Source organism: Pavona decussata, unplaced genomic scaffold, assembly GCF_977016875.1.
Source record: "Pavona decussata unplaced genomic scaffold, jaPavDecu1.1 SCAFFOLD_602, whole genome shotgun sequence".
Classification (NCBI taxonomy): domain Eukaryota; kingdom Metazoa; phylum Cnidaria; class Anthozoa; order Scleractinia; family Agariciidae; genus Pavona; species Pavona decussata.
The window spans coordinates 4,242,484-4,256,638 of NW_028145860.1; the positions used below are offsets into that span (position 1 = coordinate 4,242,484).

Here is a 14,155-nt window from a genome sequence, read left to right on the forward strand (position 1 = left end):
CCTCAGTATCCACAGGCAGCCCAAACTCAATATAAGAGAACCATTTAATTACAAGGATTTGTATGGGAATACAACGGATTTGTGTAAACGGTGGAAACTAACATTGTTTTTTCAATAAAGTCAACTAACCCTGCTGCTTCTTCCCAGTTTCATCCGGCTTTACTGTCATTAGAACCACGCCATCACCATCAGTAACAAGTGTCAAACGAGCGATAGGGACTAACTTCCACTTTTTCTCCAATCGTCGTGCCTCGTTTGGAGGTACCCTCGATTTCTTGTCATCCTCCCAAATCTCTACGTCTTCAGTTTCGTAAGAGATGACGCCATGCCGCATAACTGTCGACAGCACAACAGTCCCACTCTTCAGTTTCGGCTCGGTTCTTGAACCTTCTGGGAAAGCAGGAGATATGGGAACATTGAGGGATACAAAAATAGATACAAACAGCCTGATAACGGTAATGGATCATAAAATGATGTTTCAGTAAAGCTACCTCAATATATGGTTCGTTTCACCTAATTCTTTGTTGTTCTTGCGTGTATTTTGATTGGTCGATTGATTGATTTGATTGGTCGAACGTTCGATTGGGTTCTGAAATCGAGCTTACAATTGAACTCTCACACAAATTTTTAGGTTTGATTGCGTTCGATTGCCGAACTCATTTAAACCCAATCGTTTGATCAAGTTCGGTTACCGAACAGTTCGAGTAGTTTCGTCGGAGTGGTCCGAATGCCTTATGAGTATTCTTGCTGAAGAATGTGGCTGGTGAAAGACGTTTCATTGACAACTGGCAGAGTAAAATCCGGGCCTTTAGAACCCACAGGCAGCCCAAGCTCTAAACTAACATTGTTTTGTCAATGAAGTCAACTCACCCTGCTGGATCAGTGGATCTAGGTCTTCGTCAGCCCTTTGGCTTGTTTGCTCACTTATCCTGAAAGTGATTCGCAAAGTACGTTCATAACACAACATGCACATGTTCATAAATGATTGCTGGATAGCTTCTGTGCTTGTTCTGTCAAAGTATACTGATTTTTACAAGGAAATGTTTCAGTTTTCCATGTGGGAACTGTTGGGCCTGGCCAGACCTGGTTGGCATTAAGATTAAGCATCAATTAGCTATGAAGGGGTGTGCAGCTTGGTCCGCCAAACCCTGGCTCTATTTTAGACCCAAATATGTCATTTTTCGGTACCCATTTTCAGACCTGGTTTTCAGACCGTTCAGGCCAATGTGGTTAAAATTTGTATCCTATTTCAGACCAAAACGGTTCCAAAACGTTATCCTTTGTTGCCGCACGCGTAAATACCTTTATAACTTATGTTGGGGAGCACCCCCCCCCCCCCCCAACCGCAAGAATCTCATATCTGGGTAAGCGTGATACAGCGGCAAAATGAGTGCGCATGCTCGTCACGCGTAAGCATTCTGTACGGCAAAATGGCGGCACTTTTAAAATTTCCATTGTCTGTTTTCGCGAGTTTCCGGGGAGAAGCCCAAATCAAAATGGATAAGGTTGCCGCTTTCAGAGAAGGTTCCTTCGAACTTCCTCCATCACATATCGTATTCAACAAGAATAATAGTTTGGTAACAGGTGTGAATTTGGTGATTGAAGTGGAGCATACGTTATCGATTCTCGCTCGAATCACAAATCTGCGGAGCATGCGCACTCATTTTGCCGCTGTGTCGGTAAGCGTCAGATAGAGCTCTGAAAACTTACAACCCAGTTGACGATGATTACTACATGATTACCTTTCCTGAACATTTTTGACAGATAGTTCTTTGCCAATATGAAGCAGCTTCTCGTATAATTCTCTGTCAATCCGAGCCAGCCTCTTGTACACTTCTATTTCATTTGTGATTGTCACTTCCAAGTTCATTTCAAATCCAGCCATTTTAAACTTTTCTTCCAATCGTTGCTCCACTTTCTTTGCCTCAAAATCCTTCATGAAATTCAGGAAACTTTCTTTTGTACCACAGTACAAATCCACGAGAATCGAACCAGGTGCAATGTTTCCGACTTCAATCGCTGGTCTACTCAAAACTTCTGTGATCACGCTCGTTACCAACCCCGGATTTCTGTAAAAAAGAAGTCCCAAACTCACGCCACACCCAATTCCAATCCCCAGTAATGCTCTTCCGGCCAATTGCCTGTCAGCAATTTTAAGAGAGATTTTCAAAGTATTAAATGAAATCGACAAGTCAACCGCAGGTCTGGGTCCCGCCTCTTCTCCTTCTCTTTCAGCTGCCTCTGCCATCGGCCCTTTTGAGTCCTTGGGATATTTTTCTCTTTCTTGCTCTTTCTGTTGATATTATCTTTATTCCACTCTCTGACGAACTCCAGGAGGATGGCTTTACCCTAGAGGTTATTGTCTCTAGAAATTTTTAACAAAGATAATTTGGTTTTTATACAGCTCAGACCGAGCATGTCGGTTGGTTCCAAAAACGCAAAATAAAAACAAACAGTCAAACAAACAGACGGATAAATTCGCGAAATAAAAAATAGATAGTAAAGAATTGATTATGACTGAATATGACACTCAAGGATGTTCAACTTCAAGGACAAATAGCGATGCTCGGCTTAACGCATTTTCCTATCTGACATAACCTTGGATGGTTCATACAGTAACCGCTAGGTACACACCCTTGATCGAAGTTTCGTAAACTTTGCTCACATGAAGACTGTCTATCCACAGTGCATGCTTTGTACCTTCTTCAGAAGCAGGTTTACTTTTGGATTTGTTCCGATCAAAAATCTCTGACCAGAACGATACAAACGCCTTTGCTGGATTTTTTAAAATACCTGCTATGGCGTTTTACTTGCAAAGTTTACTGTGAATGATATCGAAACTGCGGCGGTTGACTTAGTAACGGTATATAAGCACTGGAAGATGTAGCATTAGTGGTAAAGGCATCAATTGTAAAGACAAATAGAGAAACGGCTTCGAACATTCTAAGTTCTTTTTCAGTTATTAGCCCTTGGAAATGCTTTTTTATCATGGTATAAGCAAGGCTTAATGGGGCACCGTAGCTTATCGGTGTATCGATGAAAATGTTAACAAAATGGTTCAGTATTGTTAACAATTACCCTACGAGTATACACAAGCTGGTATTTGTTTTCTTTTCCTGCGGATGGCTTAGATGGAAATGGATTACAACTTGAAAAAATTGGCCATTTTTTTCAAGTCCTTCCTGTGTATTTTGGCAAAAATGCTAAAAAATGATTTATGCTTTGTTTTTCATTGGAGACCTCTCCAATGAAAAAAAAAAAAAAACTTTCCTGACGGTGCTCTACGAAGAATTTTATGTCAGAGAAAAGGTTCTATGTTAGATGTTTGAGTAGCTTTGGTCAAAATATAGCAAAATTCCGTGACAGTTCCCCTTAATTTCAGTGTCTTTCCTTTTATCCTTAGTTCAACCTCTTCACCGCCTCACGCAACGCGTGCAGTATCAGCCAACTTTAATATGCAAACTGCATTGATATTATTTTGCATTCAGGCTTTTTTTTCACTTCGCATGGAACCATCCCCTTAACGAAAACTTAACGCTAAGCGAGTGACTGACATAACTGAGTCAGAACATGGGAGGGTACTAGACTTAAGCCTGATTGTATGTATATCTTGCAAAACCGCAATAAAAGAGATTACAGGAATCTACGCTGAATCTGTAGTACGCTGAGCGGAAAGAAAAATATCGAAAAGCTATTGGAACATCTTAAGTAATGGAACTTCCATTTAGCTAGCAGATTTTTCGCCAGTCAGCTATAACTGATAAAGAACATTTAAGAGGTTTTATCAACTTGTTGATAAGGGACTGAATTTAGCTACGTACAGTAATGCAGAGTAAAGAAATTCGAGAGTAGACGTTTCGCCTCGACCGGTTGCCAAGGAACGTCTACTCCCGAATCTACGATCGCTCAATTACCTTATTAACTCAGTGGATAAAACGAACTGATCGCTTTCAGTCCGCCACCAAACCATCAACACGGTTTCTGTAAGAACTAACGCCTTATCTGGTAGGTATAGGTGATGGCCTGCTGGCAGTGTCAGGATATATTAGGTAAATTAACGGGAAACAGTGGCAAGAAAAAACTGATCTATTTCGGTCCTTCTGAACTCTGCTATGTCGAAAGTACTTCACATTTCAGGCTGAAGAAGATAATGGTTAAACTGCGCTAATAAAACACCACAAAGAAATACTAAACGGAGGAGAAACCTCAAGTTTACCACTCGCCTTCTGCTAAAAAGCGGAAGCAGGTTATTCCGAGAAATTTCGAACGAGCAACAACGCTTTTTTGTTTCCGCCAGTTTTCTTTTAGGGAATAGCATATAGCCTACGCTATATGTCAGCTAAAATGAGTATAGCTCAAACTTTTAGTCGTTCTTAAACCAAAATTGGACTGCGTTTTGAGTTGCAAACGAGAAGTTCGCTTGTAGTCTCGATCAAAAAACTAAGTAACAAAGGCTTCTGGGTACAAAGATTGGTGAGTCACGCGAAGAACTAACTTGTCACACACAGCGACACGCGACAAAGATGTAACTGGTTCGAGCTTTACGCACCAGTAGTGACCACTCTCGGTCTAAACGCCAGTACTGCTACATTTCTCTCCGCAATCTGACAAATCTATTAAGAGCGCAGGCCTACATAAGGAGCAGGGAGGAGGGGGGGGGATATTAGAGATGTGCGTCCCGGGTGTGTAAGTTAAGTGTGTGTGTAACGGAGTGGAAAAGGGGGAGTTAATGGAGAACTGGACGAAACAGCTGTCCATGGCTGTCCAAGGATATGTACGGTTAATAAACTTAGGACAACAATGCTTCTTCACATTTAAAATCACGTATTCCTATAGGCAAATCAGCTGATCAGTTTTGACCATTCGTACTCCTGAGTTTTGAAGTTTTCGGTGTCCGTGTGTTTGTATTTCCTAACATGGACTTATTATTGCCTAGTTCCTAGGCCTCTCTCTGTTTTTCATCTCAGTCAATCCGTTTCGGGTCACGTGGTCCGAGCGAAAAAGCGAGGCCTGGACAAAAATCAAAAATTGAGACAAATGTCTCAATTTTTCGTGGCGCGAAATTTCACGTTGAGCGGTTCGCATGGCGGAAAAATCGGTAGAGGTGGTAAGTTCGAACTCATTTTCGACGCAAAATGCTTCGGTCGATAAATCTCTTTCGAGTGTTTAAGAGTAGTTAATTCATATTATTTTTGAAAAGGAAACAAATGGACCATACGGAACGGGTTTATCCTCTAGAAAGCGCCTTTTCGACGAGCAATTTGAAGGTAAGCATAAGAATATTTTACTGGGAAATGAGCGATAGGCTTCACCGTTGAAATCATCATGTTGTAATGAAATGAAAAGCTCTCTATTTTTTGCTCCGGGTCATAAGCTCCTGCAACCGGTTATTTTCTTGGTTTTTTGAAGGCTAATTTGTGACCCAGCAATTTGGTAGTAACGCCTTCGAAGGAGAAAGACGAAGCTAAGCCTAAGTGTAAACTTTATACTTTTCACAAGGGACTACGTGAAGCTTTTGTTTTTCTTCATTTTTGCATCAAACATCAGCAAAAGAATTAAAGTCTTGAGCGGTTTTTAATTTTCGACACATTATTCGGTTGAAGAAAAAGTTGTTTACATGTTAAAGCTACGTCGGAATAAGGTCGCAAGAGCTAAAACCGATCGCAAGTGGTTCATGCATAACATTTTCAGGAGTTTGCAAAGATGACAACAGTCGATCTACAATTTCACATGCATCCACAAGGGTTTTGAAACCATAATTAGGGAGCTTAAGCAAAGACGACGGCAACGACAACGCTGCAAAACAATAGGTTTAATTAGCAAATACAATCGCTCTGCACGTGCGTTTTACATTTTGGTACATTTGTTTGTCGTCCTCTGCAAAACAACAACGTGAAATGACCACCTTCAAGATTTATTTTGTGGAGAACGTGAACGCACGACAGTGAATTTTCATTTTCTCTCTTAACTTGCACTCCAATCCTACCAATTTGGTTCTTGGATAGTTCGTCATTTTGTAAAAGTTAAGCGAGTTGAAATAATCGCGAAGTAGCACAAATGAAATAAAGTTATATTTCCAGGTGACGTTTTCGTTGCCGTCGTCGCTGCTTAAGCTCCGTAATTTGCCGCTGTTTCCAACATCTTATGTAGACCCGTAAAACCCGCCATTTTGATCAAAAAATAAAACAAACGCATGCACAGTCTGTTTTTGTCTAGGCTTTCCCCGGCCGTTCGCTTCGGATACGTCACCGAAACAAATTAACCGTGAGGGCCTGGGAGAAAGCCTTACATGAGGGACAAGGCAAGACTTATTACAAATTTATCATTCATCCAGGCTTCCATGGTATTTGACACAAGTTTTCAGTTTGCTTTGTTCATTTCATTACTTTATGTCCTGATAATTGGAATTTTCCTCAATTCAACTACATGTTCCACTCGACGAAGAATGCAGAAACAAATATAACTGAATGCTGTAACGTAGCCTTTCTTATTTATCATGGATAAATGGATAATGCAACAGGTCCTTCTTTTTGTATTGCATTGTATGCTTTGTAGAACTTCACCTTCAGTTCTTCTATGCAATTTTTACTGTGTATTTAATCGTGACCGATGATTAAGAAAAATCGAACGAGTTATCTGCAAGACAAGATGACAACTACAACTGTGAACTTATCGCAAAACAGGTCTATAAACCAAACTCATTTCCGACTGACCAGTGGGGGGAAGGAACCTGTCTGACACGCGTTCAGTATGATGCCAACTGGGTGTACGTTCAGCTTGGATGCAATTTCCCCTGCAAAACTAAACCTCATAATAAGTTACTTCGTGACGCAGAGTAGTATGAGCACAAACATATACAAATATTTTCTCATTTTATTAAGCATCCACACAAAGCCTATAGGGGCACTGACACAAGTGGGCACTTATTTGTACAAAGAGCCCTAATGGGGCACGCTTATATAAATGGAGATATCTATTGGAAAGAGAGCGCCAAATAGAATCATTACGGTATACTGCATCCTACAATTTAGTCCGGTTTGTAATACTTAGATTCAAAAACGGAAAAGACGAATTCGAAAATAACTATGCACGATTGTGGTGTATGTCTTACAGATTACGTGGTATGTATCTTAACGTTCCTTTCTTCTTATGGAATAACTTGCCGCTGGCACTAAGAAAAAGCAATTCCATTTTACACATTAAAAAAAAAAAAGATCGAAAACTTACTTATTCGAGCAGTTTCTGACAAGTGCTTGTTATTGATAACAAAGTCGAGAGCGACATTAATGTCCACAACTTTGATGAATGCTTCTTCAGGGATTTTGTTTATCGCCTTACCTAGAAGTTAAATTAATTAATGGTGTTAATTTTCAAATCCATCTGTCTCGGCTCAGTAAAATCACTTAGTACACGAAGCGAGGTATCGTCCATAAAAACCTTGTCCAAGCACCTTAAAGAAAACGAAAACACTTCAAAGCAGTTCACGGCATTCATAGCCAAAAATGTATGAATTGTGTTTTCTGTTAAAAGCATGAAACCTACCAAGGATGTCAGCCAACATCGACTTAAGAATCTGGATACAAATAGAGTCAAAACTGAAGTCCTCTTTAAACAAAAATAAACCTTTGAAATGATAACCGTCAGCATTTTCCTGTATACAGCATTTAAGAGAAAGTTGTTTCTGTTCGAGATAATCGGGCTTCTTCTGTAACATTACAGCCAGAAACCTCACCTAGGTAAGCTCATAAATCATAAACAATAAAAAGCTGAAAATCGAACAATGAATCTCTAACTACCGAAGCCCTATTCTACTTTTGCAGTAGTTTATTTATTTCTTTGTTATGAAATAATTACTCTTTTTTCAACTATTATGTATGTCTAAAACCATTTGAAAGGATTCCAAAAAGAATAAACTGTCTTTCCTTTAACTTCAGTTGCTGTATCTTTTATTCCATGCTCTACTTTGTAAAACACGTTCTTTTCCTCGTCAGGAAAAACAGAAAGCGTGCCGCTAGATTTATCCCGTTTCAAACTATCAGCAATGTATGGAGGCATTCTCCACTCTGGATCTGAACAATAATTGACATCATTTCGATCGTACGATATGAACCCGTCACGTACACGACTTTTGAACAAGAGACGTTCTTTCTGTTTTCTCTTGTTTCTTTCTTTTCCCCTTGGTTTAACGGACCATCGAAATACTTTACCGTCTGCCGGGTCTGAGACAATTTCCACTTCAGCCTCAGGGGTGTCACGATAGTCTTTCAAGAGACTTTGAGCAATGTAATCTGGGACTTTAAACCCAGGCCAATGTGTGATAATATCCTCTGGGTCGTAAGATATTCTGCCAAAGTAAACTTTGCTTTTAAACATAATTGGTTCCCCTTTGGACGTACTATATACGATGACACGGGATTGATGTGGCAGTGGCCCCTGCAAACCATAAGTTGTGTTTCCTTCTAATGGCTGCGTCAAGTGTTGTCTTGATATTTGAGCAAGGTAGTGTTGTTGCGATTTATGAGCAAAACCCGAGGAAACGCTAGCTTGTCCTGGAAAACTTTTAACTGGGCAACTTCTGTGTGGTACCGTTTGGACCGAAGTTTTTTGTGAATTCAGAAACCTCCAGCTGGCAATTCAGCTGGCAGTTTTACTCTTTTGAAATAATTTGAAGCGGTTTGAATTGATTTATACATTTTAAAGAGGTGACATTAAGAGTACTCTACAGCCATTTATGAAAATTAAAGCTGCGACTTCATGATAATAAACGATATTTAACTTGTTCTTACATCACACTATCTTTGAGGAACGAGTTGGAGGCAGAAAATCATGGTATTTTTACTGGCAGCGCGAGTGGGATGTTGACTATTTAGTATTTTCCGACACCGCTCTCAACAAAGCAGCCTCCCAGAGCCCAACCCTTCGTCGTCCTCACCGCGGGAGGCAGAAGCGGGTCATTCCGGCTAACAGGGCTATGTTCATGGGGGTAGCAGCCCACCGCAGTATACCACATTGCTATGAAAACTGACGATCAGAGAGACAACCAATCACAGGTCGAGGGAGATGATCTCCACAGGGATTTATACCAATGACTGTATAGCGCACGAATAGACCTTTCCTGGGCCAGGTTGCATGAAGCATCTTACGATTTTGTAGCCCATTCTTTGTGTTCTACTTCCTCAGTAAACCGCCTTCAACCGGGTGATCCAAACCTTTGCTCGACAAAATCCTTCGGAACGCAGAGAATGGTGGTGGAAAACGGTCCATTTATCGTACGATGTCATATGCAACCGGCTACTGAGCCCGAAGTTCTGAAGTGCAGTAACAGCGCTTGGAATGTCAGGACTACGCATCAAACAGCAAAGACAGCGCAAGTCGCAACAATATGACCAGCTCCCAGTTGGCTTGATAGCTCAATTGGTAGAGCACTGCGCCGGCATTGCAGACGTCATGGGCTCGAATCCAGTTCAAGCCTGATTTTTTTTCAGGCTTTCTTTTCGCATCTGCTTAAGTTGCGTACTAAGTGCGAGGATCTCTCTTCTATTTGATGTTTTATCCTCAGTTCAAAATATATGTTTCATATATTCACATTCAAAGACATAACTTGTCGCAGCTTTTCAAATGCCTTTCTCGAGACTCATAAACAAAACGTTTGTTCTGACCGTTTACTCAGAGGTCAGAGCCAACAATTTTCTCCAACAACTAAAGAGATGCAAAGCAAAAAATGAAAAAAAAAAAAAAAGACAAGATGGCGCCTACTATTTCCCAAAAACTTGATCACGTGAGAACTCGCTCGTTGGCGCAACTTTAGTAATTTTGATTGGCTGATTAGAAAACTGTCACTCAAGCGAAAAGTGGGTAGTAAACAATTCACAGAAAACTCGTAGTGGACCTTATTTCCCGCGGAAATGTTAGTGAAATAAAAATGGAGCCTGATTGCAGGTTAAGCGTCAATTGGAAGAAGTACTTTAATCATCCCGCTTTACATTTTTCACCGGTTTGCACACCTTGTAAAATCTTAACTCCCTGGCTAAATGATGCTTACTCTAAGGCCTAAATACTTATATTCTGCCCAAGAACACTGAGACTAAATACAATAAAATGCTTAATCTTGTAAGTGCTAGGTAAGGCTACCAAAAGTCTTATATTTAATTTTACGGCGGATAAATTCTTTTGCTATCACGCGATTCGTAGCTGGGTTGCGAAAATTAAGCCCCACGAGAAATTACGCAAAGGCAAAACAAAAACGCTGAGAGTATTACGTACAAACGCAAATTATGTGAAAGCGTTTCTTCTCTTAGATTCATTATTACGTGACTTGGATTCTCTGTTATTCAGGGTGTTTTATATTTCCGCTTTTTATACGAATTGTCGGCCAAGACCATACCTCAAAAACTGACTGTTAACTATCTTTGCAAGAAATGAATCTGCTCTAAAAAGAAGGCTAATTCGTTCTTCACCAAGTGACACGGGCAGCTACTTCAGTTCATCTTATAGCTATCTTCAGTACGAATACTTCAAGCACAAGATTCACAGGATAATATTTTCGGATTGCTGAACCAATACTTGGTGAATATTAGTTTTTCTACGCTTCTGCTGCCCTTAGAAAGTGGCGGGAAAACAAATTGGCAGCTTTGATGTTCTATGCCTTGAAATGCTCATACAACCTGTTCCCCATTTCCCTCCCCTTGGCTTTATCAAGCGATCATTCCCCGGTTTCTAAGCTCCTTCTCGACCATTTTTTTCATTCCAAGGGAAAAGTGAGACTGCACATCTCCCCAGCATTTAGCCAGCAGCCCAACACTTGTGACGTCATCCTCAGACAGCTTCTTCACTACAATCTTCACACTCCTGCTGCTCCATTGATACTCCTTTTGTAAAAAGCGGAGGAAAACTTCCACAGAAGCTAGGAAACAAAAAGGCGGAATTAAAGATCTGAGTGATTTTTTGCTTCAAGACAACGATTATTACGTATAACAATATATCATGAGAATGATGTATTATTCAGTAAGTGACATAGGCATACTCGGAAAAAAATCCGAGTGCTCCCATCAGGAGTCGAACCAAAGGCCTTCCGATTACTAGTTCAGATACTCTACCACTGAGCTACAGGAGACTCGTGGGAGCTAAGGCCATTAAACTAGGTTCATGGGACAAACATCCTGCATACTGCTAGGATTGAAATGTCAATATGTCGCATATGCGCAATTGAAATAAATGTGATGGAATATTTATATAACAGAGTTTCGATTCCACCCATCCCCTCCCCAACCGAGGTGAAAATATTGGAAGAAATATATTGCGTGACAAACTGTAATCACAAACGGACAAAACTTGCACCTAACAGCCTTGAACTTCTTCACAGATACTCGACATAAAAATCATAAGTCTAAACAAAACCGCTAGTGTTTTACGTTTGCGATGGAAGATTCAAGGTCTGTCAGGATTTGCTTACAAATTTTGGGGGGAACTGCATTATTTTAACCGCTGTAAAATTACCATCTGCCGAGTCCGGTGGCACGTGACCACTGATACTTGTCCCTTCCAGTGCGAGCATCATCTCATCCTCCTCTTTGTTCTTTTGTTGCTGTTTCACAATCTTCACAGCTCGCTCAGCCGTCAGGAGTGCGTAGTGTAGAACATCGAAGGTCATGCGTTCTATCTCCGGATTACGTTCCTTGTTTTCTCTTGTGTAGTTGGTCATGAAGAATGTGTGACTGGGGGAGCTACCAGTAGCTGCTGATGCTTCAAACAGGGCGTTGTCACACTCTTCCTCCTTCAGTGTGTCACGGTGCGTCACAACGGTGATAGGCCCAATTCCTTTTAAGGAAGACAAAATATCGACATGAAGGCTGGAAAAGCGCATCTGACTAAGAGAACAGATACAGGTCCATTTCCAAGTTTCTTTTTAATTTAAGTTATTCTTTTTGCTATCCAAGCAAATCGATGGAATTTTTACTGTTTGTGTTTTTGTATCCTTCTTCTGTTAGCTCCTAAATGCTTAGTTTTAGAACGCAGAAAAAAAGGAACTCCTTATTGCGTTTGGAGTCGAGATTGTACGGGACAATGAATGGATCTTGGGACGCGTATCTGGCATCCCCCGCCGATTTTGCAGGGGCGGATGACATCATCACAAACTTGGCAAAGGAGAGAGAACCTGAGTTCGAGATCATCGAAAGCACAGCCAAATGTTTGATTATTCCTAGTTTAGAAATATTACACCTTTTTTTCCAGATTCAAGCCGATATGGTGAAGAGGGACAAAGGTTCTCAAACGTCCCGCTTCTCTCCACTATGTACATAATCTGATGCATTTCCTTACCCCCCACCACTTTTTGCCCCTTCTTCTCGGAAAGGAAACGACTCCGTGCCACGCAGACTAACGCAAAAATGTAAAATATCTTATAGAAAATTAACTCCAGCTAAAACTGATACTTCGAGGAACAAGAATTGTTTTCTGTAAAAAAAATAATAAAATAAAATGTAGTCGCGAGAGTAACTAGCAACGAATTGCTCAGTTCCTTGGGACCTCAACTCTGAAAGCTAATAAACTCTAATAAATCAGAGGTGTTCGCTACTCGGGAGTTGAATGCAACAACTGAAATGGAAGATCGTCGCTTTTTAATTTTATCAAGATTTGGTGAACGCCAATTCTTTTCTACACTCACAAAGCTGTCTCGAGTGTTTTATACACCACTGACTAAATTAAATGCAAAAGTGGCGTTTTAGTTTGTTGAACTCAGGAAAAACTGTTCACCTCCACCGTCTTCTACTGTGTCGTGTTTCAAGTTGAAAGAAAAAAAGGGAAAAGGGGAAACACAATAGTGTCCTGTAAAGAAATTCGTAAGGAAAACAGACTGTAAATGACCAAAAAACCGGCGTCTGATCAATACTGATAGAAAGCAACATTACCCTTTCTGCGCAAAATATGTCTGAAGGATTTCAAGTAGTCCTTTAAGGATCCCTCGCTCAACCGTGGGTCATTTGCCTTGACTACAATGATGATTCCATGAAGTTTGCTTGCAAACTCGGGACACGGGTGCAGCTCCATCAGCGCATACCCTTGAGGGCAGATCACATTTTCTCCTGGTTGGATCCTCCCTTCCAGAATATTCTGAAACTCTACAGCCTCGTTTGCGTTGTAGTTAAAGAGGCCACGAATATCAACAAGGTGGAAGAACATCTCTGGCAGATAGTCTTGGAGGATAATGGTGCCTTCTCGTCCTGTGGTGCTGTCAGGCGCCGAACCTTTCTCTGTTTTTCTCACAGCGCGTTCACACGTGTTGATAAAACAGCTCTTGCCTGATCCAGTTGGTCCGAACACACCAATCCTCAGCTGGGTTACGTCATCGATTGCCAGGCCCCTGAAGCTATCAAGTCTGGTCTTATTGCCAAACTTGTAGTCGAACAATTCAGCTCGTCGAAGACACAGTTCCTTCTCCAGCTGCCTGCGTTTTATTTCTTCTTGTGCTATTTCTCTCTCCCTTTGCTCCCGATATTGTGCCTTTCTTCGCTCTTCTTCTTTTAGTTTTTCCTTTGCTATACGCAGTTTTTCTTCCTCCTCTTTTTCTTTCCGTTCATTCTCCAGCCGTCTCTCTTCCTTCTTCCTTGCTTCCTCCCTCTCTTTTGCCGTGTTATCCACATACGTGTAGTGTGTCTCATGCTTCGACTCTCCGCTCTGAAGGAGAAACAATGTTTTTTAAAAATTTCTTCCCATAAACATGACAAGATCTAATGCATGGTTCAATTCTTGGTGTAGGTATTCCCCACCCTCTCCCCCGGGCAATCGCCGGAACAAAGTCGACCTTTCTGGTAGTTTTTCTCATTGTAACTCTGGCCCTGAAGAAGACTAGTTGTACTAGTTGAAATATTGGCCCAAATAAATAAGCCCTTTGCCGTAGTGTCAGCCCTGCCATCAGTTTGGTTTAAAATAACTCCTAAGTGCTTATGTTATACTAATCGTCCGCTTACTTCAGCTCAGACGCATTTTAAATGCTGCTGGCTGTTTAATATACTACATAGGGGGTTGAAAAATTCGGTCGTTTTGTTAGGGGCAGATTAATTTCACCGGATGATAAACAACTGACAGTTTTAGAAGAAGAAACAATGGAGCTTAAACTAAAACTCACTTGAAATCGACCGAAAACGACACAAGACAC

General features: G+C 40.9%; 3 protein-coding genes across 6 annotated transcripts in view; all 3 read right to left on the bottom strand.

Moving 5' to 3' along the window:
* The window catches only part of LOC146449497 (uncharacterized), a 124,477-nt gene that overhangs the window by 101,152 nt on the left and 9,170 nt on the right, over nucleotides 1-14,155 (bottom strand). Inside the window, exons 4-5 of the mRNA XM_085101832.1 lie at nucleotides 1,743-2,283; nucleotides 871-929 (exon numbers count right to left, since the gene is read on the bottom strand). Coding sequence (XP_084957958.1) covers nucleotides 871-929; nucleotides 1,743-2,283 — 600 coding nt within the window. The remainder of the gene's footprint in view (nucleotides 1-870; nucleotides 930-1,742; nucleotides 2,284-14,155) is intronic.
* The window catches only part of LOC146449498 (uncharacterized), a 119,789-nt gene that overhangs the window by 57,249 nt on the left and 48,385 nt on the right, over nucleotides 1-14,155 (bottom strand). For 2 of the 3 annotated variants that reach the window (XM_085101834.1, XM_085101835.1), the window contains exon 5: nucleotides 12,909-13,674. In XM_085101834.1, coding sequence (XP_084957960.1) covers nucleotides 12,909-13,674 — 766 coding nt within the window. Of the gene's footprint in view, nucleotides 1-9,933; nucleotides 10,904-11,496; nucleotides 11,818-12,908; nucleotides 13,675-14,155 lie in introns of those variants that run through there. The other variant, XM_085101837.1, reaches the window with a different exon arrangement.
* Nucleotides 1-14,155, bottom strand: part of LOC146449499 (uncharacterized) — a 103,016-nt gene that overhangs the window by 20,110 nt on the left and 68,751 nt on the right. Inside the window, exon 6 of one of the 2 annotated variants that reach the window (XR_014860687.1) lies at nucleotides 7,224-8,620. Coding sequence is in view for 1 of the 2 variants with exons in the window: in XM_085101838.1 (XP_084957964.1) it covers nucleotides 7,879-8,620 (742 nt within the window). In the remaining variant the exon portion in view is untranslated. Of the gene's footprint in view, nucleotides 1-6,855; nucleotides 8,621-14,155 lie in introns of those variants that run through there. The other variant, XM_085101838.1, reaches the window with a different exon arrangement.